This window comes from Papilio polytes, unplaced genomic scaffold (assembly GCF_000836215.1).
Source record: "Papilio polytes unplaced genomic scaffold, Ppol_1.0 DF820844.1, whole genome shotgun sequence".
Classification (NCBI taxonomy): Eukaryota; Metazoa; Arthropoda; class Insecta; order Lepidoptera; family Papilionidae; genus Papilio; species Papilio polytes.
The window spans coordinates 1,251,447-1,276,465 of NW_013528360.1; the positions used below are offsets into that span (position 1 = coordinate 1,251,447).

General features: G+C 34.2%; 3 protein-coding genes across 10 annotated transcripts in view; all 3 read left to right on the forward strand.

Moving 5' to 3' along the window:
* The window catches only part of LOC106110165 (fibroblast growth factor 3), a 182,001-nt gene extending 172,134 nt beyond the window's left edge, over positions 1 to 9,867 (forward strand). For 5 of the 6 annotated variants that reach the window (XM_013291889.1, XM_013291886.1, XM_013291887.1 and 2 more), the window contains exon 5: positions 5,905 to 9,867. In XM_013291889.1, the coding sequence (XP_013147343.1) occupies positions 5,905 to 6,405 (501 nt within the window). In that variant the 3' untranslated portion in view covers positions 6,406 to 9,867. The remainder of the gene's footprint in view (positions 1 to 5,904) is intronic. The other variant, XM_013291890.1, reaches the window with a different exon arrangement.
* Positions 9,868 to 10,822: 955 nt separating this feature from the next.
* On the forward strand, positions 10,823 to 12,602 carry LOC106110134. Its single transcript, XM_013291847.1, has 2 exons — positions 10,823 to 11,284; positions 11,868 to 12,602. The coding sequence occupies exons 1-2, from the start codon at positions 11,024 to 11,026 to the stop codon at positions 12,432 to 12,434; spliced, it is 828 nt and encodes a 275-aa protein (XP_013147301.1). The 5' UTR covers positions 10,823 to 11,023; the 3' UTR covers positions 12,435 to 12,602.
* Positions 12,603 to 13,171: 569 nt separating this feature from the next.
* LOC106110178 (calcium uptake protein 3, mitochondrial) overlaps positions 13,172 to 25,019 on the forward strand; it is a 59,428-nt gene continuing 47,580 nt past the window's right edge. The window contains exon 1 of one of the 3 annotated variants that reach the window (XM_013291914.1): positions 13,172 to 13,687. In XM_013291914.1, the coding sequence (XP_013147368.1) occupies positions 13,406 to 13,687 (282 nt within the window). In that variant the 5' untranslated portion in view covers positions 13,172 to 13,405. The remainder of the gene's footprint in view (positions 13,688 to 25,019) is intronic. The other 2 variants (XM_013291915.1, XM_013291916.1) reach the window with 2 other exon arrangements.

Below are 25,019 nucleotides of genomic sequence, written 5' to 3' on the forward strand. Positions count from 1 at the left end.
GCACTGCTCACATTGAAAATACATGACAGTTGACATCTATCAGCCACAGCAAAGTATTTTTTTTTAATTAACCAATGCAAAAACAATCTGACTTTGTAAAAATAAATGGGGGCTGAGTACTAAAGAATGACTGATGAATAATCTTGTTTTTAATAAATGTCCTGTCTAATAGTTTCAAAGTCTTTAGAGCGTCTGAACAGTTTGATACTTTACAAGAGTTGTGTATGACAATATTTCCGAATGTCGCGGCCCGTCAGCCGCGGTAAATCTGTCCGGGGAGCGTCGCCGTAATTGACGTATTTATTACCGCGCAAACGACGCGGGAAACACGTAAATTAAACACTACCACACTAATTTAAACCGTAGTAATTGTAACAGATATCTGTCGTGTTCCGATGTAAATATTGATGGTAAAATATCTCCAACTGTTTGTGTTTCTTTTATTTTAGATTTCTTTTATGTTGCTATATTCATTGTAATAGACCAGTAGGCATCAAATAAATAACTAACAAAGGAGATGTCCTTTCTGTTAATTTTATAATCTATAATTAGTTCACAACCTATTGACAGGTGAAGACACAACACTGTTAAAACAGCCATTCAAAATGTATTGCTATATTTCGTATACTTTACAATTAAAGCAACTCCTATCGATTGTTCCGAACGCATAAAGATCGGCAACGATAACCCATCCCTAACCACTAGTGATGTTCGTGCTGTAGGTTATCGATAATCTTTATTATCGACTTAGGTTCACACCTGACCCACGTGCGGAATTTATCGCACGGCATTTATGTAAGGTTTATGAGTAACGAAATTTACATATCTCTGAAACTCTCTGAATATATTGATGATTGTAAATTTACACCGCATGCAATTCAAATTCTGATTTATAACGTACTTTCTAATAAAGTACGCGCAATTTATTAATTTATTGTTGAAACCTTTTACCTTTTAATAGAATAGAAATGACAAGGGGTTACCTAATAAATACATTACTTAGCTTCCGTTTGTATTTCATTTACCATAAGAATTAAAAAAAAAACTAAAACAAAAAACTTACAGCAGCTTTATTACTTTGATAAAACCTTTCTGTTTGTTTCTACCTTTACATAAAAGACAAATGATCTTAAATTAAAAACCAAGAACTTCAATTAACGTATATCCGATATTAATTAGTAAGAAATTCTTATCCTTTAAAATCTTAAAGTATCGATAATTATCGAACGATTTTATCGATATTTAAAATGATTGAATCAATCACTAGGCTTTATCTTTGATTCTCAGTTTACCCGCTTTATGGACCAATATTCTAAGCAGGACCGCAGCTATTATTGGAAATGGGGTCTAATAGTTTTGCGATAAGATAACAAAAGTATGCTCTAATTTTGACGGAAACAAGACTGGCTTAATTGGATTAAACTATTTGAATACACCTCAGTTTCAAATAATTGGCAATTATTTGTAACTAGCTGTCGCCCGCGACTTCGTCCGCGTGGTATAAGAAAACATACGAACTATATAAATAACAAAAAGCTACATATCCTTCGGGGATGAACCTTATCCCATGTGTACTCCAGACTTTGCTTTATATCTGTGCCAAATTTCAATAAGATATGTTGAACCGTTGCGGAATGATCGAGTAAATATTGAAAAACCAAATTAATGAATCCCACGGGAACCGTAACTATTCCCGGGATAAAAAGTAGCCTATGTGTTCTTCCAGACTATGCTCTAAACCTGTGCAAAATTTCATGGAGATCCGTTCAGCCGTTTAGGCTACAAACGCTAACAAACATCCATCTATCTAAACTTTCGCATTTATAATATTAGTAAGAGTATGAAGTAAGATTAGTAAGATTTGTTATTTTATTTTTTTTTACATTAATGTCGCAAAGACGCACACTTTTGACAGATTAACTAACAGTCGAAATATACAGAAAATTGTGCATGTAAAAACTTGGATTGACAGTTAAAACTGAACGTCTGTAATCGGGCTTTATAAAGAGTTTATTGAATGTTCGTTTATGTATGATCACTTAAAGCTTAAACGGCGGAATATAATTTTTAAAGACCTCCAATTATGAGATTATTTATGCTGTTAGTAGTTTTTGTTTTTTATTATTCTTCTAAATCCAGTTAAATCTATATCTATACTAATACGATTATTATAAAGTGGAAAGATTTGTATTTTTTGATTTTCGTATTTTTGTATGTATTGAAATAACTCAAAAACTACTGGGCCGATTTTAAAAATTCTTACACCGTTAGAAAGGTGATTATTCTGTGAGTGACATTGGCTATATTTTTTAATGTCACGCGGGGGAAGTCGTGAGCAATAGCTAGTCATAAATAAAAGAATTGGATATTATAATAAAATATTGAAGTAGTTTTTGGCCGATTAAACATGTAAGATTTTTAGTCTGTGGCGTGATTTAGCGACATCTAGCGGTGGGTAATTGCACTATGCAACTAATGGTATCCGCGAGGCATCGCCATGGGTGGTATAAAACGTCTCATATATTCCCTTCAAATACCAACGTCGAACTAGCTCCCGACTGTACAAATACATTGTATGTCGCAGTAAAACTATTAATAACGTTAATTTGAAATCCAACTTACGTTTTAAATTAGTTATTTTTTAAACAACACAGTTCATACATCTATTTTATAACATAATAGATGTTGCTCGCGAATAAATCTGCGTTAAATTGAAAAATAACAAAAATACATAGCCTATGTTATTCAATTTTTGAAATAAGCTCCGTAGATTTTGTGTTATTTCAATACATACAAAAATACCTATCTATATAATATCCTCTTTATAATATAATATTAGTATATATTTAAGCTAAACTCTAACAAACATCCATCCATCTAAACTTTCGCATTTATAATATTAGTATACTCGTAATATAACAGTGCAAACAAAATTTACAGAATAATTTTTTAAGCTCAATTACTTACTATTAAGATATAATAAAACAATAAATTTACGTTACTTTAAGTTATTAATGCAGAAAACATGTCCATGTATCGAGTTTCGTCATTTCGTCAATCTAGTAAAACCATAAACTACCGCATTTACATTTACGGTGACATCGATTTTAACAAAGTGATGTGAGAAAGAATAATGTTAGTGTTTCTGTAACACTATACAGTTTTAGAATTATTGTGTGCGCGAGCGCCGAGTAACACAATCTGCGTATGTGAAATAAAAAGTCAGTTTTAACTTTATGACTCGCCGTTTAAAAATGTATTACTTGATAGAATAGCCGTCATCAAGAGAGAGCAGCTGCGTATGTGATCTTCTTGAATGTCGTCTACATCTATACCAAGTTTCATCGAAAACCGTTCAGCCGTTTAGGCTACAAACTCTAACGAACATCCATCCATATAAACTTTTGCATTTATAATATTAGTATTTCCACATATATCTTTACATTCTTATATATCTATATAATATATTTTACAAGATTTGTACGAAAATAAAATAAAAAAAAATAGAGCACAACCGGCTGCGGAATCCGATGACTCAAGCAACCAGTGATCAGGGCTGCAGAGACAGGAACCTCCTCACTATGCGTGCGGTGTCTAAAATAACTGCCTTTTGAATCGGGCCCTTAATCCAACTGTCTAGCGAGAGCTTCTTGAGATGTTGGTCGAAGCTCTTCGCTATTAGCCCGTGTACTGAAACGACTATCGGAATAATGGTAGTCGATTTCACACGCCAGATGGCGGTAACCTCGTGAGCAAGATCTAAATATTTTAATAATTTTTCATTTACGGCTTTCACGAGATTATCGTCAAGTGGGATAGTGATATCGACTAACATTACACAAATCTCAGACCAATCTATTATTACTGTCAGGCCTATTGGCAGCAATAGTCCTGTCCGTAGTATGATTAGTATGATTATATATGTAAATGGTTTAATTTAAATAAAGTTATAAACTAAACTATCACATGAACGAATTAAATGAATCAAAGTGGTGGTCAATTCCGCGTGGGCCGGACTCGGAGCCGACTGATTTCATAAATCGATCCGCCGGTTAACGCGATGCTTCCGATATTACAAATTACTGCATCATAAATAGGGCTGCCAATAACGTAGACCCGAACACATAACAAAACAAAAACAGCCAGTGTTGTCCCAATAATGGATTTTTTTATAACATCCTTATGTTATAAAAAATGACAAACGAGCAAGCGGCCACCTGAATCCACCGAAATGGAAAGCGACCGCTGCCCATAAACATCCGCAATTGCAAATGCGTTGCCTAACCCTAAGAGGAGGAGACGCACATAAAGAGGACATTTCCCCTTCCTATGCGTCTCTTCCACCATCAAATCTACTTTTCTTTCCCATCCTTTCCTCTTAAGAAAAGGGCGGAAAGGGAAAGGGACTAAAATTAGGACTGCGGCACCACACTCATCAGACGAAACGCGGAATTGCTTCCACTTCACGCCTGTTTTCTTTGTGGTCGTGGTATTATACCGGGAGAGTCGACCCATTCGTGCGAAGATGTTAAAGCGGGCTCTACCACTGTTGACGGACGGCGAAAAAAGAACAGATATTTATTTGTTTCATTCACTCTGATCCGATGATATCGATATTTGAAACTGTAGCCTATCGTCAAATCATATACCTTTCCACCAAGTAACTCATAAGAACCCATGGCAGTAGAATTAGGTATTTATTTATTCAATATTAGAAATTGTTATTTCATTTACCAATATTTCTTTTAATAACTCCAAATAGGCTCTGAATTTAGGATTTAGTCCATTTTAACAGTAGAATGACAGGATTCGATTAGCTTATTGGCGCTATTCCCATGCATAGTTAAGAGGTGACAACCCTAGTAATAAATCATCCTATTGCACCCACGGCATACCGCCGACCAATAGACTGCAGAATAGAATTTAATGCGTCAATCGCTAATGGCATATCATTGGACAATTTTAGTTGCACCCAACGGCGTTGCACCGAGTAGTTTGAGCTAATAAGACCGGTACATTACTAAAGTAACCCTTACGGTATTTGAAATGTATTTTGTAATGAAAATGATCAAAAAAGTTTGACCAACTTTATCCAATTTTGATTTTGGCTGTAACTTGAATTGGTTGCAGCACAGTTGATGGGCGTCTACGTCGTCCCAAAAAAATAGAATAAGAAATAGATATAAAACCTGCTGACCCCTAGACCTAGCCTAGATCAGTATCCAGCCAGTGCTGGCTTCTAATATCTAGTAATTCCATTTTTTTTTTCTAACGGTGTACTTGACGAAAGGATTTTTTTTTTTGGGAATTCCAATAACGATCTGTCGAATGTTGACACCGATATTCTACGTAATCTGTAAATTATTTTTACTAGCTTTACATACTTAGTTATCTACCCAAATCATTTATCTGTCTACACAGTTTAGTCTAGTCGGCGCATCCTTAAAGGGGCGTACCAATTTAAAGTTTAAAATTGTCCATCCTTGTAGAGTACTTTGATATATGTTACCTATTAGCTCGAGTCGGTGGCCAACAAACACGAATACCTCTGTTGAAACTCTCCTTAGATATTGATAATAGGACGTGTTTAGAAAGGCAACATTGAAAGCTCGCTCGCTTACAACTGTTAAATGTCCAACCTACGTTAATAAGTGACTTGCGCGCGACAAATTCATTCTATATTTAATCTCCAGTACTATGTTTGGTCACTGAATGCTATAGATAAATTGACAATTTACGTCTGAATAAAGGAAATACACTTGTATAGCAGTTCATAAATTGTTTGAGAATAGTGGTTAGCTCTTATAATACTTGCAATGCAACGGGATACGACTGTAAACATAACATTAGATGTTTGGTAGCTATCTGTCTTATGTGACTAAATGTAATGTTTGTTTGTTTCAGAAGGATCTGTCTGATGACTGCGTGTTCGAAGAGCACATAGAAGAGAACAACTACAACACGTATTCAAGGATCCGAGCCGGCAAGAAGACATACCTCGCGTTAGACAACCGTGGCAGGTCGCGACGCACACAGATCCCCGTCAGCCGGCCCCTCGGAAACCTCTCGGGGTACGCCCTCACGCTGACTACGCGATGGGATGGACCACGGCAGTCGCAGTGTCCGCCACGCCGCCACCGCGGCAAACTCAAGCGCCCACCCCCCTTCCATAGGAACTGCCACAAACGCCTGCAGAAGCAGAATATGAGGCATAAACGTAAGCACAAGAAAGCGAACGATCCGAAAAAGAAGCAGCGTCATCCCAAGGGTAGGAGAAAACACGACAACGGCACGACCACCACGACGGAGGTGACATGGGATGAGTCGACCATGTCGACTGTGTCCACTACCGATGCGGAGTTTTTTCGGTCGGCGACCGCGCAGGAGGCGGTCGGCCGCGCGTGAGCCCGCTGCTCCTAGGCGCCGCCGTTGCGCTCGCACAATACCGACGTTCCGCCCCCCGCGCCCCGCACACGCTCCACTCCCCGGACCACTAGCCGACCTCATACTCTAGCGCTGGGCGGCGAAACTACGGTCACTGCTTGCTCTATTTGCAATTAAAACTTTAAATTACACAAAACAAATAATATTGGTGATATGAACTTGTAAATATCAGAATTAGTTGACAAAACAGGTTATGGATGGCTTTTGGTCAGCATTTGACCAGTTTAAAGCGCCCCGTTTTGGACAATCCCGTTTGTAATTTTAGATAAGTGCACCGGTGACCTGTTTCGCCGCTTCAAGGCCGAGGTTGCTTCGACTATTGCGATTGTTTTGTAATATTAAATGTAATGAAATACTCAATCGAGTCGCATCAAATGAACAAATCGATGTCTGAGCTGCAACGTGTAATAACAAAATGATATTATTCTACCAAAGCTACTGAAATTATCTATCTCAATTTATATTCCTAGTTCGCTTTAAAATGTAGGTTTATCGGCAAGATTCCAATTGTCTTAGTTACTGTTACTTGTCATGAAATTATTAACGTAGATGATAAAGTAATAATAAATTTAATCGAATGGAATAATTTGAAATGTGTCAAGAATATCGTTTGGTAAGGAAATGTTAGAGTTAGCTGTAGGATTCCTGTTCGCGCACTCTCGCTCTGGTACGTTGGTACTGTACGGAATCAATCAGTTCCTTTATTTTTCCCACTAAATGGTGTCCGCCATGTTTATTTGAATGAAGTTGACATTTCAACTGTCAAAAGTGGACGTCACTTACTCTATGGTACCATTTGCAATGTGGACACGAACAGGAATCGTAGAAAGGTTTTGTACTTAGTTGGATGATTGGGGGATTAATTTCATAAGAAATTGACTGAAAATATATGACTGAGTAATGTAGGTTTGTTGGTTTCGGAATAGGTAAGGCATTGTGCGGCGGACGGCTGGCTATTTTTATAAGTTCGAAGTACCATAGACAAGCGGTCTTGTTTTGTTTCTGTCAGAAAAAATATTTGGAACATTATTTCGTGTTATCGATGGATGCTATTTTCTCGAATAATGCATCGATTCAAGACCGCTTGCCTCGGGCAATTCAAAAAAATTAGTGATAAACGATAAACGGAGATGAAGTGACTACTAGTAGATAGCTCTTAAAACGTGTATCTAATTTGTAAATTATTTATTTTCCATAGAGAAAGTCGTATTTTGTTAACGTTTTAGTTGATGTTTTTAATTATTATTATTCTCTTGTCCCCTTAGTTCCAACCGAATGTAGATACGTAGGATTTTATACGCTTGTACTTTTAGTGAGCCAATTTTGTGTATTATATTATTTTAATCGGTTCGGTAGCGATATGTGCTTTTACATGGTTTTTGTATAGAGTATGGACGCTTTAAATGTGATTGTATTGACTCGAAGCGCGGTTACATTCATTTTAGTGAACCCTCGCATTTTTGTATGTAGTTTAATGAAACTTTTATAGGATTCAGCGAATTTCATTTGAACCACAGTGAAGATTCTAAAAATAATTTGACAATGCTATATTTATATTACCACACTTTAAGTTGTAACTCATATATTTATTTATATTTTCAATGTTGTAACTTTTTTTATTAGTCTTAATATATCGCTGAATCTTATATCAAGAGTTTCGGAAACATGTACAACAAGCTTTATGAATGTACCTACATATGTTAGTTGAATATTGCAGTTTATTTATGATGTATGTATTTTTTAAAAGAATCACGCGAAAATGACATGCAATCTTTTACAATATAAAAGCATTTATTTTGTCTTAAAAACGTCGGTGCCGTTACATCGATGTATCGATTTGTGTCCTTTTCGATTGAAAATAATCGATTAATCGGGTACAATTTTACTCGTTATCGTATTGTAAATTAAACCGTGCGATTTTTAAATTAGAATAGCACCAGTATTTGGATATTGTAAGAATATTCTCCATTACAATATCTAGTTTTTATTAGTTTTATATTCTGTAGACGATGTAAGTGAAAAATCGAACTGTCAATGTCATTAAAGAACGTTACGATAAACACGATGTAATAGCCTAATAATTTCGTAATTTAATTGTGATGATCACAAAATTATCCTAAACAAATTATTAATGATTATTTTTTAACTGAATATAATTAAATGACATAATAAAATGTTGCCTGTGTAAAAAATACTTAAAGATTGTATTGATCGTTATTAAAAAGGTCTAATGTGAAATTATTAGGCTAGTTTACATTATTTATACTGCCGAAATGTAAAATACAAGTTGATGTTATATATTATTTATACACAAGTGCCATAATATATCTAATTATCTGGATTTATATACCGAATGAGGGGATATTGTTGATTTCCAATGTCTATGTCCTATTTTCGCAATTTATCGTTATAAATAATTCACGAGGACTGGTCAGGAATACGGAGCCATGGTACGCTTGAATATATTATGCGGGCAAATGAAAACAAAACCCACTTAACGGTTAATTATAAAATATTTTGTTTGAGTTATGGAAACACTAATGTTTTGTTCCACATTAGCCGATAAACAGAAATTCACCTAAATCGATTTCGAGAAACGACTTCAATGTATTCGATTTTACGATCGGTTTCCGGACGGAAACCGAGTCTAATATTAATACATGTTTTCATTAGCCAGTTATAATATCGCACTGATTTCTGTTCTAAATGAATAGGCTGTTGCTTGGTAGGGGCAGTTTTTTTTTTCGATTTAAACCCATCTACTTTAAATGACGATTTAATATATTTCTATTATTAGTTCGAATCGTCACCATTTCGACCAAACGCAACCTATAGTGTCTAAATGCCAGAAATCATATAGGCACAAAATACCAAGCCCTATAACCTATCTATTTAATAGAGATTAGTGTTAGTCTGTGGTTTCCTTACAAGTGACAGTTAATTGATTTTCAAATCATGTAAGTTTCTAAATTCGAATTTTAAAAAAGGAACAAAGAAAAAACTTCCATTTATGGTGGCATTACAAACTGTCAAGACGTCTTATTGTAAATACATTCTAGATAAAATTTGCGATGTATTAAATCTATTAATATAATCATCGTTATTTACCGTTTCCCACCAAAACATGGCTCCGTAAACCACAGCATTCTCTATAGGAACGTCAAGAGGGGTCAAACAGTATTAATTATCTATACCTTACTTACAATAATTTTAACTTAATGCTCTCGCTGACGCATGTTTGTACAAATTACGGACAATTTAAAACATTTAAAGATGTGTATAATATTAAACATCTAAAGTAGAATTTAAAAATTCACCTTTTTACGTAGGTTTACCAAATGAAGATTGATCGAAACTTTTAGACAATAAACTTTTTACAGCCTCTTTTACCGACAAATAAATAAAACAAATCTTGAAATACAATTTGATGTTTCATTTTGCCTACTAAAAAAACTGGACCTACTAAGTAATCTCCCTTCCTACTTATTGACTAGACTAAGACCTAAATGGTCGGCGACCAAAGAATCTCTTTATGTCAACATTTAAAAAATCTTTTAACAACGAAATCTACGAAAACAAATTAACATAAAATTGTGTACTCACATCACAAAAGCAAGTGACATACTTGACCCTTAGGCAGGAATCACTTATTCCGTCCTTTGCTTCGAATACCATAAAACAGTCTGAGTGGTCAGGCCACCGCTTGTGTTAAATTTTTAGTTAAATTGCAAATTAATGCAGTCACAATGTTCTATTCTATTTCTTGTTTATGGCTCTCCCTCAGCAAATTGGGCCAATGTCAAGTAAAACAGTCACAATGTCACAAGAGGCACAAAAGACAAATAATATACACTCAAAATCTAACATTTTCTCAGAAAGTACAAAGCCAATCAACATTTATAGAAAAGTCTATTTTGGTTGCTAGACTGGCATTAAACATATTTTTGTACTAAATTTTATAAGAACATGATTCAACGTAAAACAGTAAGGTAATTGTAAAATGTACTGATTTTGAATTTGAACCCCTGAAGCAGAGTCTGTTAAATATATCTTAAAAAGGTCTGTTAAAATATCTCTATTTTTGTAATGAGAGGAGTGACAAAATATAAATTTTTACACTAATTAACACGTCATATAATGATACAAATAAAAACGGTCGATGCAAATAATACCGTAAATATAACAGGCTTACCGTGTAGAGTTTAAAAATACATGAAAAAATAGCATTTTCTATAATTTTATTTTTAAGCGATTTACAAAAATCGAAACTTGGTTATTCCAATTTCAAATTAATTTCCATCTGTTTTAAATTAAAAAATATTATTTAGTCTATGGTAGGTTAGCGTTGGGCGACTGATAACGCCGCATCGATTTTCTCACATCTCGGTTGGCAGCCATTGTATCGAACGAAGGTCGTACTTTGCTCGATGGTTTATTCGCTCGCAACTCGCCATCTTGTTTTCCAAGCTCGAAGTTTGTGAAATCTTTCGATTCGATACGGGTTTATAATCGGTTTCGGTTCAATATTCATCAGAGTTTTTGGCGGCAAATTGATCAAAGATTAATAATCGATTAAGCGATGAAGAAAACATCGTCGTTGGTTTGGCGATTCTTCGATCGTTTGGAAGAAAATAAACGTTGTGTGGCGGTATTGTGTAAATTATGTGATACGCAATATAAATATTTCGGAAATACAACGAACTTAAGAACTCATTTGGTGGGCAAACATCCTATTCAGTGGGAATTACTGCAGAACGGTAGTCTAGACGATTCAACATTTCGGACATTGGACGATGATGAAAATACTAACCAGGCACCGAAACGAAGAAAATATCTTAAGGTATAAAACCTATACTATTATTAATTGTTTCCTAAACCTAACTGCTTTATGTTACGTTGTAAATTACTAAGTTTAACTCTTATCACGTTGATAATGATATTATCATTCTATTCTATTGATATATCGATTTTCTCAATTGCTATATGAAGTTGGATCGACTTCTCAGTAATCGATTTGTTTATATATCTTTTATGAAACAATTTAGGCATATTAAATGTTTCAGACAGTGTTTAGGTTATTTTAATATGAATTGTCTTCCAAAAAAAACTATCTAAGTGTGAAAATATAGCAATCATGTCAGTTTGATGAGGACAGAGTATATTTCAATGTGATATCAAATATTTCCTATTTAATATTGCAATTAAGGTTATATATGCAATAATTTTTAACAGCTTCTACTCCAAACAAACAAACAAATCCAACAAACACATCAAAGCTGAACATTCATTTACTAACATTTGAAAATGTACATTATTTGTTGCATTTCCAATACAAATAATTTCAAAAAATCCTAAATAAAAAGGAATAATAATGAAAATAGTAATTCCATCTTGCTGTTCTTTAATAAGTTTGTTTATTGCAGGTTGATGTTATAGAGCACCCGGAAACAGACATTGATAACAATGATGAAGTTGATACCACCATGAATGAGCATATACGACAGAATTCTGACGAGGAATGGCTAGAAGATGAATGGATCGAAACATACGAACCTAATAATAGAGTGAAGTACAGACGGGTAAAACGGGAGGTGACAACACCTACCTCACCTAAATCAGTACGAAGCTATGCGTTCAATCGCAAGCCAACAACTAAAGCACAAGGAAGACTTACTGCAGTTGCTGTTAAGAAAGATGAATATTCAGTATTCGGTGAATACATCGCTAATAAATTAAGAAAATTCAAATCGTACCAAACAAGTGTAAATGTACAACAATTAATAACAACTATACTATGGCAGGCGGAATATGGTGTCTATGATAATATAGAATCCGTGAAACGGATTGTCCTAAGTACTGTACAAGACATGGATACCACACATAATAATACAAATAATGAAACTGTAGAAGTATCTGTGGATGGATTAGTTAAAAAAGATCAAGATATTGTCCAAAGTGTAATTGATAGTGTCAGAGTGGTCGAAGGATGAAAGTAAATCTTTCTTTTTTACCTATTACCAAAATTATCCCTAATGATACTAAGTCATACTAGTTTATCAAATATTGGTAATTAGATGTACAAATTTATTAATATATAGTTAAAGGAATTGCCAATAGCTGGATTTGTCAGATCCAATTTTGTTAAGTGTTGTAAATAAATATTAAAAATTAAACAATTTATTTTATTAAACAGTTAACCGTTATTTCCGTATTCTATTTCATTTGTTATGAATGTTCATTTTTTGATGTGAAATGAACATATTCAGCATATTTCTTTTTTTTAAATGTTAGGTGACACAAGCAAGCGGCCTTAATTTGCCAAAATAGCGGAATAATGTTGCCCATAGACATCTACATTCACAGATTCATTTTCTAAAATTAATAGGCACAGATAATCAAATTATTATATGAACTTGCCATAGTGTGTTGGTGGCATTAAACAGCAGCACATTGTTAGTCGGATAAATACTGGAAAGGATTTATATCCAACCAGGCCTAAGATACAAGTTGATCAACTCGGAGTTATGATTTTGAACACTAATGTATATCCTACTAAAAAAATGCAAAACTGTAGATGGATGGATGTTAAGTTTAAGAGTTTGTAGCCTAAACGGCTGAACGGATTTTGATGAAATTTGGTATAGATGTAGAGGTTAGTCTGGAAGAACACATTGGCTTCTCACTTTTGTTTTTTATTTCAATGTGGGTGAAAGCTAGTCTAATATACTTGTAAAGTAAATCTAGAGGCTTTAAGGAGCAATATTCTGAAATAACAAAGATATGAAGTACGACTTCTATGTGCAGTTTTTTGTACTATCTTGCCCACAGACAAAACAAGACTAATATATGGGAACAATATAAGTATTGAAAACATTTATTTATAGTAAAAAATTGTACAAGTTTAGATAATCTCAGGTATTGTATAAATTACATAAATCTGTCAAAAGAGCATGGTGCGCGCATGCGCGGTCGATGTGCTATTTCTTTTTCCATCAGTTTTCTCTCTCACACGACAATCAGCTGTTCTGTCAACATGGCCACCCTAGGTCGTACGTCTAGCAAATTATTGAAAAAATTAAACGTTTTGCCCATTTTTAATCGTGATATAAGTTCAGTGAGTTACAAAAATGTCCACAAGACGGCATGGACCACATGTGCGTGTGTGTTCGGAGGTGCTATTGTTTTATACGTCGCGAATAGATCGTACAACCGGACAAGCACCGTATATGCCTTGAAAACAAAGGTGAGTAATCAATAATTTCCCTGGTAACGTTATATTATCAAATGCTTACAGTTAACTAAGACAAATAATCAAATACCAACTAAAAATCTATGTATCCAAGCGGTAATTCATCTTTCAGTTCAGTTCAATATTTTAAATTACATTAGTTAGACGTTAGGTATAATTATAGACAGTTAAGGATAATACGTCCATTAAATGTAGTGTAAATTTAACACTGTTAAGTCGTTTATATTAGTGAAATGTTTAAGGCAATCCAATAATTAAAAATAGCTCGCTTACGCCGCACCTGACATAAAAAACTATTTGACGTTTGAGCTTGCGTTCGGAAATCTGCGTGTTCTTCATTATTAAAGATCGTTCAAAAAAAACTTTTAACAAGTACACCTAAAAGTTTTTATTAAAGATATTTTACTAAAGGCACATTTTTTTAAATAAAAGATATTAATTATTAGTTCAAAATTTATCTGCACTAGGCACTCCAAACACAACAACCACGTTTTAATATTAGTTCTTATTTTCATTATCAATGTTGTAAGTTAAATAAGAAATAGTGCAACGCATAATTTTTTTTAATACATTTGAAAGATGTCACTTCTGTTGAATATCATAAAATTTTATTAAATTATACATGTTGCGGCGTATTACTAAGGATCCCCGCGTCCTTAAATTAATGTGAACGATTAATATCATCGCCGCGTCCATGAGAATCGCTTCGGCAGGAGCATTTACGTAATTTTTTTCTTTCAACTTAACACGTGTTAAATGCGGTAATGAGTTCCCGGGTGGTGAATCGTTAATAGGACAGAAGACGAATTGTTCTCGATTTTTGGAATCGATTTTTTTCCTTAGGAATTTCACTTTTTAAACTGTCACTTAGCGCGCTCATGGCGATAGGGTTGACGCAGTTTTAGATGACGGTCATTAATTTTATTAGGGATGGCAACAAATCCTCTGGTATCCCACCAGAGGTTTCGTTGCTTTTTATAAAATGAACGATGAATTATATCTTCAGCCTAAATATAATAAAATGTCCTCTTTCTTATCACTTACAATGTTGCATCATAAATATTAACAGTTCATGTGTATCTTTGCAATATACCATAGATTTTACTTTCATTTCTACTCACTTTACTGATAATGATAAAGGCAGACAAAATGCATAGACTAATGCGTGGGACATCTAACACCATCTATCAAATACACTTAAAGGCATCACACACAGAATGCGAGACTATAGGGAGTCGAATACTTAATCCCTAACAGCGGTATCAATTTGATACTTTCTCGACACTTGAGGTCTAAGTCCATCGTTCGATACCCATAGACTAAACAAAACTTAGTGTAGTCTATGGCTTGTTTATGAATTTCTTTTACAGATGTATAAGATTCAATTTTACAAAAAAAAAACAAATGCTAATAATAATAATTTCAACAACCTTTAAGAGAATACAGTGTAGCTTTCGTATTGCGAAATATAGCGTTCTGTGTGTAAACGCCTTAAATCTGCACTCTACATATCTCCCGATGTTCATTTGTCAACGTTTGCAAACAAAATAACGATCTAAACGCGTGCAACTGACTTTAATGAATCGATTCGTAAATGTACAGGAAATATGTTGAAAAACGTTGCATTAAATGTTGCGTGAGATAAAAGAAAAATGCAATATTCGAACAGATAAGTTTACCATTAATCATTGTTTAGTTTATACGCATTTGACGACGTTTTATACTTGTTGATTTCCTCCTATTGTAGAAAAACAACAATGACCCGATATAAATAATTCAGCGCGAAATGTGAAGCGGTCAAGACTCATATCGCATACTAAAAGAGTAGTCATCGATATTTCAACTCAGTAGGTGGTGAATCAACCTTAAAAATCTAGGTATAAAAAGATTCAAAGTTTGTAGACGCTCGTGGTTGCCTTTGAACGTGATTCCATAAGAGGGCGAACAATGGGTTGTTTCTAGTGCCTCCATAGACAATCAATGTTGAGATAATCAATTTTTAGATATATGATAAATTTCATGCTATAACGTTTGTATTTCCTGATATAAAGCAAAATAAAGAGACATTTCAAACATCAGATAAAGTTGTATATGGTCTCTGAAGGCCCTTGATACAGCCCAATGTGGGGCCACACAACGGATGGAGAAATGTGCTCTCAAGTGTGTACGCATACTTATAATTGAGCTAAGTATATTCTGAGCTGCCAATAAGTTTGGATCGTACTATACCACAAAACCGAGCAGGATTTCCTCTTAGCGACCTACATTTAGGTGTTAATATAAACATTGTTTTGAATTTTAGTCATTGTTTTAACTTATTACGTGGACTGGCTAATGTTGGGTTAGTAAATGTTTATAAATACAAAGTAAATTGAAATGCTTATTACCTCATAGTACTGTTTTGTTGTATTTATCCTACTTAACTGCTAATTTTAAGGAAAACAAGAAAATCACACATACAAAATAATACTATGATTTAAATTCTTTAAAAACCGCAGTCTTTGGCTTAATAAAATAGACGCATTCGGCATTCTTTGTGGTCGCGAAACCATTTAGTAGACGCGATCAGCATTGTCTATGGTAGATAATGCGCGAATCTGGGAAGTGGGAACGCCCCGTGCTAGTTTTGTCTGTGGTTTCCTCTATGCGTCATCTGTCATTTATACTTTATACACATACTAAATTAGCAAATGACTAATATTTTATAGTGCGGTTATATACACAATAATGTAACACACGGTAGACTAGCTGTTCTTGCGACTTCGCCTGCGTGATTTGAAAAAAAAACAAATAGTGGCTTATGTTACTCACTGATAATGCAGCTAGTTAATGGTGAAAGAATTTTTTGAATAGGCCCAGTATTTGAGTTATTCCAATACATACAAAATAATTTTTTTTCCCTGTTTGTAATATTAGTATAGACAAGGTTCCTATCTGTATCTATACTATTATAATAAAGCGTAAACACACACTTCTTTGTTGCCTAAGATGTTACCAATTATAGCATATTATTGAATAATTCTTTTTTTAATAAAAAGCCCTACACGTACATCAAGCTTTAGGCTATATATTGAAGCAATTGAACTTAGGGGGTAAATATTTTGGATAAAAACCCTAATGTGGGAAAGAGACCAAAAGTTGCTGCCAACATCAAGAAACCAAGATTGCCAAGGTTTTTCCTGTCATGTCATTTTGACATTTGCTATTGATAATTTGACAAATGTAAACAATAAAATCAATTTTTCATAATTTCATGCGGATGAAGCCGCACTGGAACAGCTGGTTATTTATAAAGACCTTTAGTGTAAATTAAAAAATATATATTTACAAACTGACCTAAAAAAAAGTAATTGCTAAAGTAAATTTTGTACAGTATGTTTAAATAAAACAATATTTAAGTTCTCTTAAAATAAATTACCAACATTATGTACGCTATCTCGCTAAAGTTATTATAAAAATAATTTTTATTCTTCAGTTTACAAAACCCCTTCATTATACGAAAGCACAAGGCGTATTGGGAGGTATTGTTCCGATTAAATTGTCTTAAGTAATTGACGTTGGAGAATGTAAACGCACTTTTATAACACGTTCTTGCAATTTAAGGTCAAAGGTCAACGCCCTAAATAGACATGGGACCTCTATTTTATCTTTAATCTTTGTAAAGACCATTCAACCTTTTGAACTCGCGACTAATCTTTTCCTTTGGTAGATTGTCACAGTGCAATTTGTTGAACACGTGCTGTAGTTGTGCGATTTATTTTTGTAAGGTACAACTTCATTATATCTTACTAATCTATATCTATACTATTATAATAAAGCGTAAACACACACTTTGTTGCCTAAAATGTCAGCAATCACAGCATGTTTTTGAATAACTCCTTTTTTAATAAAAAGCCCTACACTTACGTCACGCTTTAGGCTATATATTTTCACGCCGTTAAACTTAGGTGTAAATATTTTATACTATTATAATAAAGCGTAAACACACACTTCTTTGTTGCCTAAGATGTCAGCAATCATAGCATATTTTCGAATAACTCATTTTCTAATAAAAAGCCCCACACTTACGTCACGCTTTAGGCTATATATTTTAACGCCATTAAACTTTTTTAAATTTTTTACTCTATGGGCAAACTAAACGATTATATTATATCTACTGGATTATTGTCTATGAGTACTACTTAATAATGTACACCAATATGTCATTTTTGTTGGTATAAAATCGTTTGAAACCTTATACTGTGGAACTCGTTTATCGTCTACCTCTTACACTTTCACTTATAAATGAAGACGCGTATCCTACGTTGGAAACATCTTTATTACATTGAACTATATTTTCTTTAGTAATAAAAACACTTTTATTTGTGGGAGGTATACAATTCGAATTCTATTCGTGACGTATTTTATTCTATACAATGGAATATACAACAAATTATCTCATTATAACGTCTGTAAAATATGAAGCGATAAACAACGAAAAAATAGCTTTACCACGGTGACCAGTGAGAAATGGTTCAATGACAACGTGGGTGGTCTGTTCGTAGAAACACCCTTTTGTTAATGGCCATTCGGGGACAATAAGGCACCCTTTATTAAGGGGGTTTGGATTTAGGGTTAGCACGTGAATAGCCCAGCCTGATTTACCTTTAAGCCGGTGGCGATGTTATCAATGGTTAGTGTTTTGTTACGAGCCCCGCCATTTGTTAGTTTTTTCCGCCCTTTATATGTTTTTTAATTCAAGTCCGGCTGTAGTGATTCCCGTAGGAAGGGTAATTGGAACTGATTTACAGATGTCAAGTTTGTCGCTTTTGAATGTATTCTAGTTTTGTTTTTTACTTGAGTAGATTATCGGCAGATTGAAATGACATTTAAATATGGAACAGTATGTTATAAGGCCACTATTAAATTCCACATTAAAACGACTTTTGTCGGATTATAAGCGGTACATATGAAGCGAAGTGGACGAAGCGTTTCAATACTTAGCCGCATTTGTTTTATTAATCAACATTTCTTTCATGTTTTAACTATTTTCACCATTTTTAATTTTAATTGTTATATTTTTTTATAATATACGGTGGCAAACCAGCAAGCAGCTACCTGTGTCCACCCAAATGGAAAGCGACCGCTGCCATTAGACATCCGCAATTGCAGATGCGCTGCCTATCCTTCATTGATGGAGGAGGAGACTCACATAAAGAGGACATTTCCCCTTCCTATGCGTCTCCTCCACCGTCAAATCCACTTTTCTTTCCCATCCTTTGCTAAAGGGTGGGAAGGGAAAGGGACTAAAATTAGGCCTCCGGCACCACACTCAACAGACGAAACGCGGAATAGCTTCCACTACACGCCTGTTTTCTGTGTAATCGTGGTATTGCACGGGGCGAGCCGGCCTATTCGTGCGAAGATGTTAAAGCGGGCTCTACCACAAAAATTGTACAATTGAACGGGATATTAATTTTCTGTCAACTAAATATCTGACCAACGCCAACTAAGAATATGCGCATATCTTTGACTAATCTATTGCACAACTGTTTATCCTCGCTTTGATTCCTATGAGTTTAAATGGAGGTAATAGAACTCGATTTAAATTTGCGTAACTAAACAATTGAGTTACGAAACAATGGACAATCACCCAGTGTGATAGTTATTTTAGTCAAAGATGTGCGGCCGCTCTTAAAGCTGTCTAAAAATTACAATTATAAACTCGAAACGAACGTCCTTTACTCAGTCAGCCATAGATGATATACAGGGTGTTGAATTCAACCCAACTGTGCGGATTGTTTGTGAAATGTACAATAAAAAGCGCAAGAATCGATTCACGAACATCATAAATTAAATTACAACGGTTCGTTAATCTCCTTGTCGGTTTACAATGCAAAGGGGATAACATTACATGTAGTAATATATGTAAACAAACAAAACGATTGTAAAACTTAAATACATATGTTTGTAGAGTAAACTATCTTGATACATAAGTTAATTGGAAAACATCCACACTGATGTAAGTTTAGGCTGGATTTTACCCGTGGTTTTTCTACCCAAAAATTTTCATATAGTCTATGCGTTTTTTCAGTCTATGTTCTACATCTATGCCTAATTTCAATGAGATTCTTTAAGACGATTTTAAAATAAGAAACAAACATTTATCTAAACTTTCATATTTGTTAGTATGCTTAGTATCATAAATATATTTTTAATCTGTGCTAGATATAATATTTTGTTAAAATATAGCAATCGGTTCATCTAATTTTAAATGATGTTCCTCATAAATACTAAAAGTAAAAGATCTATGTGTCTGTCAGCCTTTTATGACAAATACTAATCAATACTATCATACTAATAATATAAATGCGAAAGTTTAGATGGATGGATGGATGTTTGTTAGCGTTTGTAGCCTAAACGGCTGAAAGGATTTCGATGAAATTTGGTATAGATGTAGAGGATAGTCTGGAAGAACACATAGGCTACTCAGTTTTGTTTTTTTTTAATTCCACGCGGACGGAGTCGCGGGCGAAAACTAGTAATATTATAAAAAGGAATCTTTGTATTGAAATAACTCAAAAACTACGGGGCCGATTTTAAAAAATCTTTCACCATTAGAAAGGTAATTTATCTGTGAGTAACATAGGCTATATTTTTAAATTTCACGAGAGCGTAGTCACTAGCAACAGCTACTGACATATAAATTGGCACGTAATTAGCAGAAAGCTCTTATGTGAATCTAATAAAGTTTTCCACATACGTAGGTAGTTCCTAATTAAACTATGGCCAATTACTCCGTCACAGTATTGACTAAAATCTATTTACTTCCCTTAAACGTCCCCTGCCTGTCAAATTAATTTAGATTTTCTTCTTAACTAATTGAATGGATTCGAACACAGTTACGAGGGTGCTGGGACCCTCCCTTCGTCTAATTATATGGAGAGGCAATTGTTATTTTCTAAAATAGTTATTAGGGATATTGTTAACGCTATTGATATTTGAAATAAGCATTATTTTCGGCAAGTATTACATTAAAAAAATACGACCTAAAGATTTCTAAGTTCAAGTAATAAACAAAAGATTTTAATTTATTAGCGACATCTCTCGGTAGATCTTTGGCGACTACCAGGACTGTCCCTACGTCGAAAAGATTCGCTTGCGATAGCATTCACGGCTATATTATATTTTTCTTCGCTAAATTATTGTTAATATTTAGATGTCAATCTGAAGGGAGCAACCCCAAGAAATGTCACCGACACAGCCAATGCTCGACTTAATCCATAGCCTAAGGTATTTTTCAATCAAGCGCATACATAATTTGTTTCACAGTTGGGCCGCATGAGAATCCTGATAACGATCTGTTTAATGCAATATCAACTTTGTAGTGATACCCATAAGGTTTGTTATCGTTTGTTTTTATAGTTGATGTTGTAAAAAAAGCGAAATGGCGCTTACAATGGCTGTGGTCATTGAAACAAATCTGTTGGGGTCAGGGTAAACATATCCTTGACGGGATCACTGAGTCGTGAACAACACTTGACTACGCTGCAATGGATTGGAAACTTGGGGTTACAAATTGCTTGTTAAGTATTTTGATATACGACTGAATAGTATGAGGGTAAATGCATGGTATTGTTGTGGCAGATATTTAAAGTTGCAGTTAATGTTTGTGGTTTATTTAGCGTTTTTAAGTTTTGTTGATTTGAAAAGACTAAGGACCTGTCCCACCACTGGCTGATAGTGGCTCAAATAGCTTAAAAATGACGGTAATGTAAGATAAGGGACCAAAATCCGATATTTCCATCACATGTTTCACACGTTGGATTGTTTTCAGACAATTTATAATTTGGTGGGACAGGCCCTAAACTTTTTGCCTAGAATTTCGACAATGTTGTACTTTTTTAATGTGATAAAGGTATTCTGCTTAGGCTTACTATTATAAATACGAAAGTTTAGATAGATGTATTTTTGTTAGAAGGCGTGTCCTAATGATTAAACCGATATTCAGAAATTTCACACATGTAAAGATAGTCTGGAAGCACGCATAGGTAACACACTAAGATTTTTAAATCAGCACAAACAAAGTCACGGCGCAAAGCTAATACAATAAAAAAATAAAATGTCCTTTTAAACTTAGTTCAAGGGGTGATAAATTTAATCTATTAGTAATCCTACTAAAAATAAATCGATAAATACAAAACAATAAACCAAATGTTCATCACCCCTGACCTGGTTATCATTTCATATGTCGATAGTTCAAAATTGTTTCGGCGTCGCCACACGCATTGTCTGATATGCATCTCGTTTGTCCATCACTGTACCTTAATACCTGCATACAATAACCATCTTTAACCTTGAAGATATAGGGACCATTTCTGCGTGTAATTCACTATTTTATGACGATTAATGAAAAAATAGAGCAAGTTGCCAGTATTTTGTGAAAGGAAACTGTAAGGTCTTGTCTATATTTGAACTATACTATTACTAGCTGTTCCCGTGCGACTTCATCCGCATAAAATTATGAAAATTCTATTTTATTGTTTACATGTGTCAAATTATCAATTGCAAATGTCAAAATGACATTTTGACAAATCATGGCAACCTTGCTCATTGATGTTGGCAGCAACTTATGGTATCTTTTCCACATTAGGGTTTTTATCCAAAATGTTTACCTCCTAAGTTTAATGGCGTGAAAATATATAGCCTAAAACGTGACGTAAGTATAGGGCTTTTCATTAAAGAAAGAATTATTCAAAAATAAGCTGTAATTGCTGACATCTTAGGCAACAAAGAAGTGTGTGTTTACGCTTTATTATATTAGTATAGAAAGAATGCAGTATTATGCATTCTGTAGAACTAGAAAGGTATTTTTATATGAAAATGTTGAAGAAACGTCGTACAAACGACGGACTCGATCTATGCGACTAATAAATCTCCATCAAGATCTCAGATACGATATGATTGGCCGGTGTTTCTCTGTCGGCAACAGGGTGACCAAGATTTAGTTATCAAAGGAGATAATTTTATTATACAAATAATTACTTAAAATTACGTTGTCTGTTATTTTATTGCAAAAATCTTATTATTATAATAAGGTAAACATAAGTATTAAGTTATTTGAAATGCACAATATTTTAACCGCTCCTTGGTTCAATATATACTGGTCTTTAGTAACAAAATCTTCTTATTAATATATCTAGTGTTATTGTTAAATTACATAAGAAATGTGTTTTGCAAATAACAACAGTTACAAAACATTATAGTAATTTATATCTTCCATTTTGTTGATGTCTCGTCATATTCATATCATATTCATATTCCTATGTTCTAATTTCATTGACGAATTCCATTACAGTTTATACATTTATACATTAGTATATAATAAATATAGTGAAATACATGTTTTAAAAGTCAGTATGTATCTGTAACATTCGTATTGATATTATGTACGTTTTTTATGTTCATTCAACATGTTGGTGTTCTTGTTAGTGCTTGATAAAATGAAATAATTATTTCATGTATTTAATGAATAAATAAATAAATAAACAATGATTATGAAACACACAATAATAACTTTTAAAAAATATTGATTTCATGAAAAAGAATTATCCACGTCGACGTTAAATTCATGGTAACCCTACTCACCCGCCAGATGCCGTACATAGGCGACATAACTAAATTTGCGTAGTGAGGAATTTGTGTTGATTTGGGCCCCGTCTAGCCTTAAAGGTTGAAATATCTTCCCAATAAGGAATGCATAACGAATGATTTTAGTAACTTTGTCGGTGACGACCTATCGTCACTTTAATGCGACCTTTGGAAGCTTCCATGTTTGTTCGAGAACTTTCATCGCTATAAATATTGTGTTTTGTATTAAAACATCAATACAGCCGAATACTGAAACGCTATTTAAAAGTTACAGCGCTTAATTAAAGCTTTTTTTAAACATAAAGCAGCGCTTTACCCCGACTCCACCTAAGCTAAGTGAAGACGCGGCCGAAGAGCGCGCTAGCTCAATAAGTAAGCTACGTCTACAGTCCTAATTCCTTTAAAATTTTGACGTCTTTTTTATAATAAAAGGGGGGAAACGAGCGGCTTGAACACCAAGGTTGACCAAGGTAGTCAACGACGCCCATGGAATCTATCGTCTATCTGATCGGTAGTGGTTATTACGCGAAGTATTTATTCGTTTCAGTAGTAAGCCGAGAGTGGGATAAAGACAAGACAAAACTTCGTTTGTAATGCTTGTAAGTGTGATAATAAAACAACCCTTCTTTAAGTGATTTATTATACTCTCATGTTTTGATAAGGCTTTGTTTTAGAGTTGTAGAAGTTTGTGTTTGGTGATTTTAAGCGACTTCCAAAATCATATTAAAGAGTACTTGTACATCTTAAAATTAATGACACTAAGGTTAGTTATGAGTGTGGTACACCGGTTGAGGTAGACTTAGAAAGAGATGTATGCATTGCGTGATAGGTGACATGATCAAGGAGTGATGACAGAGGACGTATGATAGACTTATGAGGAGGACAAAAACCTGTTGCGCCGACCCTACGAAAGTAGGAGAAGGAGGAGATGATGAAAGGAAAAAAACGGAAAACTTTTATAACATTTTAGTTAAATCTCCTCAATGTATTGGTTTTGTGTTGTATCATTACTCAATAGAATCTCAGTTAGAATCAAATACCAGCGGAAGGATAATAGAATGAAAAGTCTTGTTATAGCACTAAATAAAAATAAAACCATCAACAATAGTGTATGGCCCAACAATGATGCATTGTGCTGCGTCCTCGCGTGAAATAAATCACGAGCTTGCAGTAATGTGGTCCGGCATATCGACACCTTATCGACCATAGACTATACGGACGGTTTATAATTTATCTATGGTACGGCCGAATTTGTGACGATAAATCTCTTATTTAAAACATTAGTTATGGGTATGGTGGCCATGGTTCTGAAATTCATCGGGACTGTCCCGATTTTCTTCTGTGATGTAAATTTTCGTATCAGCATTGGTCCCTCTCAAGTCTGGAATAAACCATAATTAATTTTATACCATGATATCGCGTTTAATCTATACATATAATAAAATTGAAGTGTCTGTTTGTAATATCTAAAGAAAAATTCTACATTCCAGGAAGAGGATGTAGTTGCGTTGCTGATAACGAAAATCGCATTTTTTGTCTGTCTGTCTGTCCGCAAGCCGCGTTTGTTCCGCATAATCTCCGAAACGTTTGGACCGATTTCGACAAAAATTTTCACTGAAATGTAGTTGACATAGACGGGAATATTATGGGCTACTTTTTTATCTTAATATTGCGCGGACGAAGTCGCGGGCAACAG

Bases quoted from the DNA above. Each gene is read 5' to 3' on its own strand.
- LOC106110134 (XM_013291847.1), top strand. From the start codon at position 11,024: ATGAAGAAAACATCGTCGTTGGTTTGGCGATTCTTCGATCGTTTGGAA. The intron at 11,285-11,867 runs GTATAAAACCTA...TGTTTATTGCAG, and splicing joins AACGAAGAAAATATCTTAAG to GTTGATGTTATAGAGCACCC.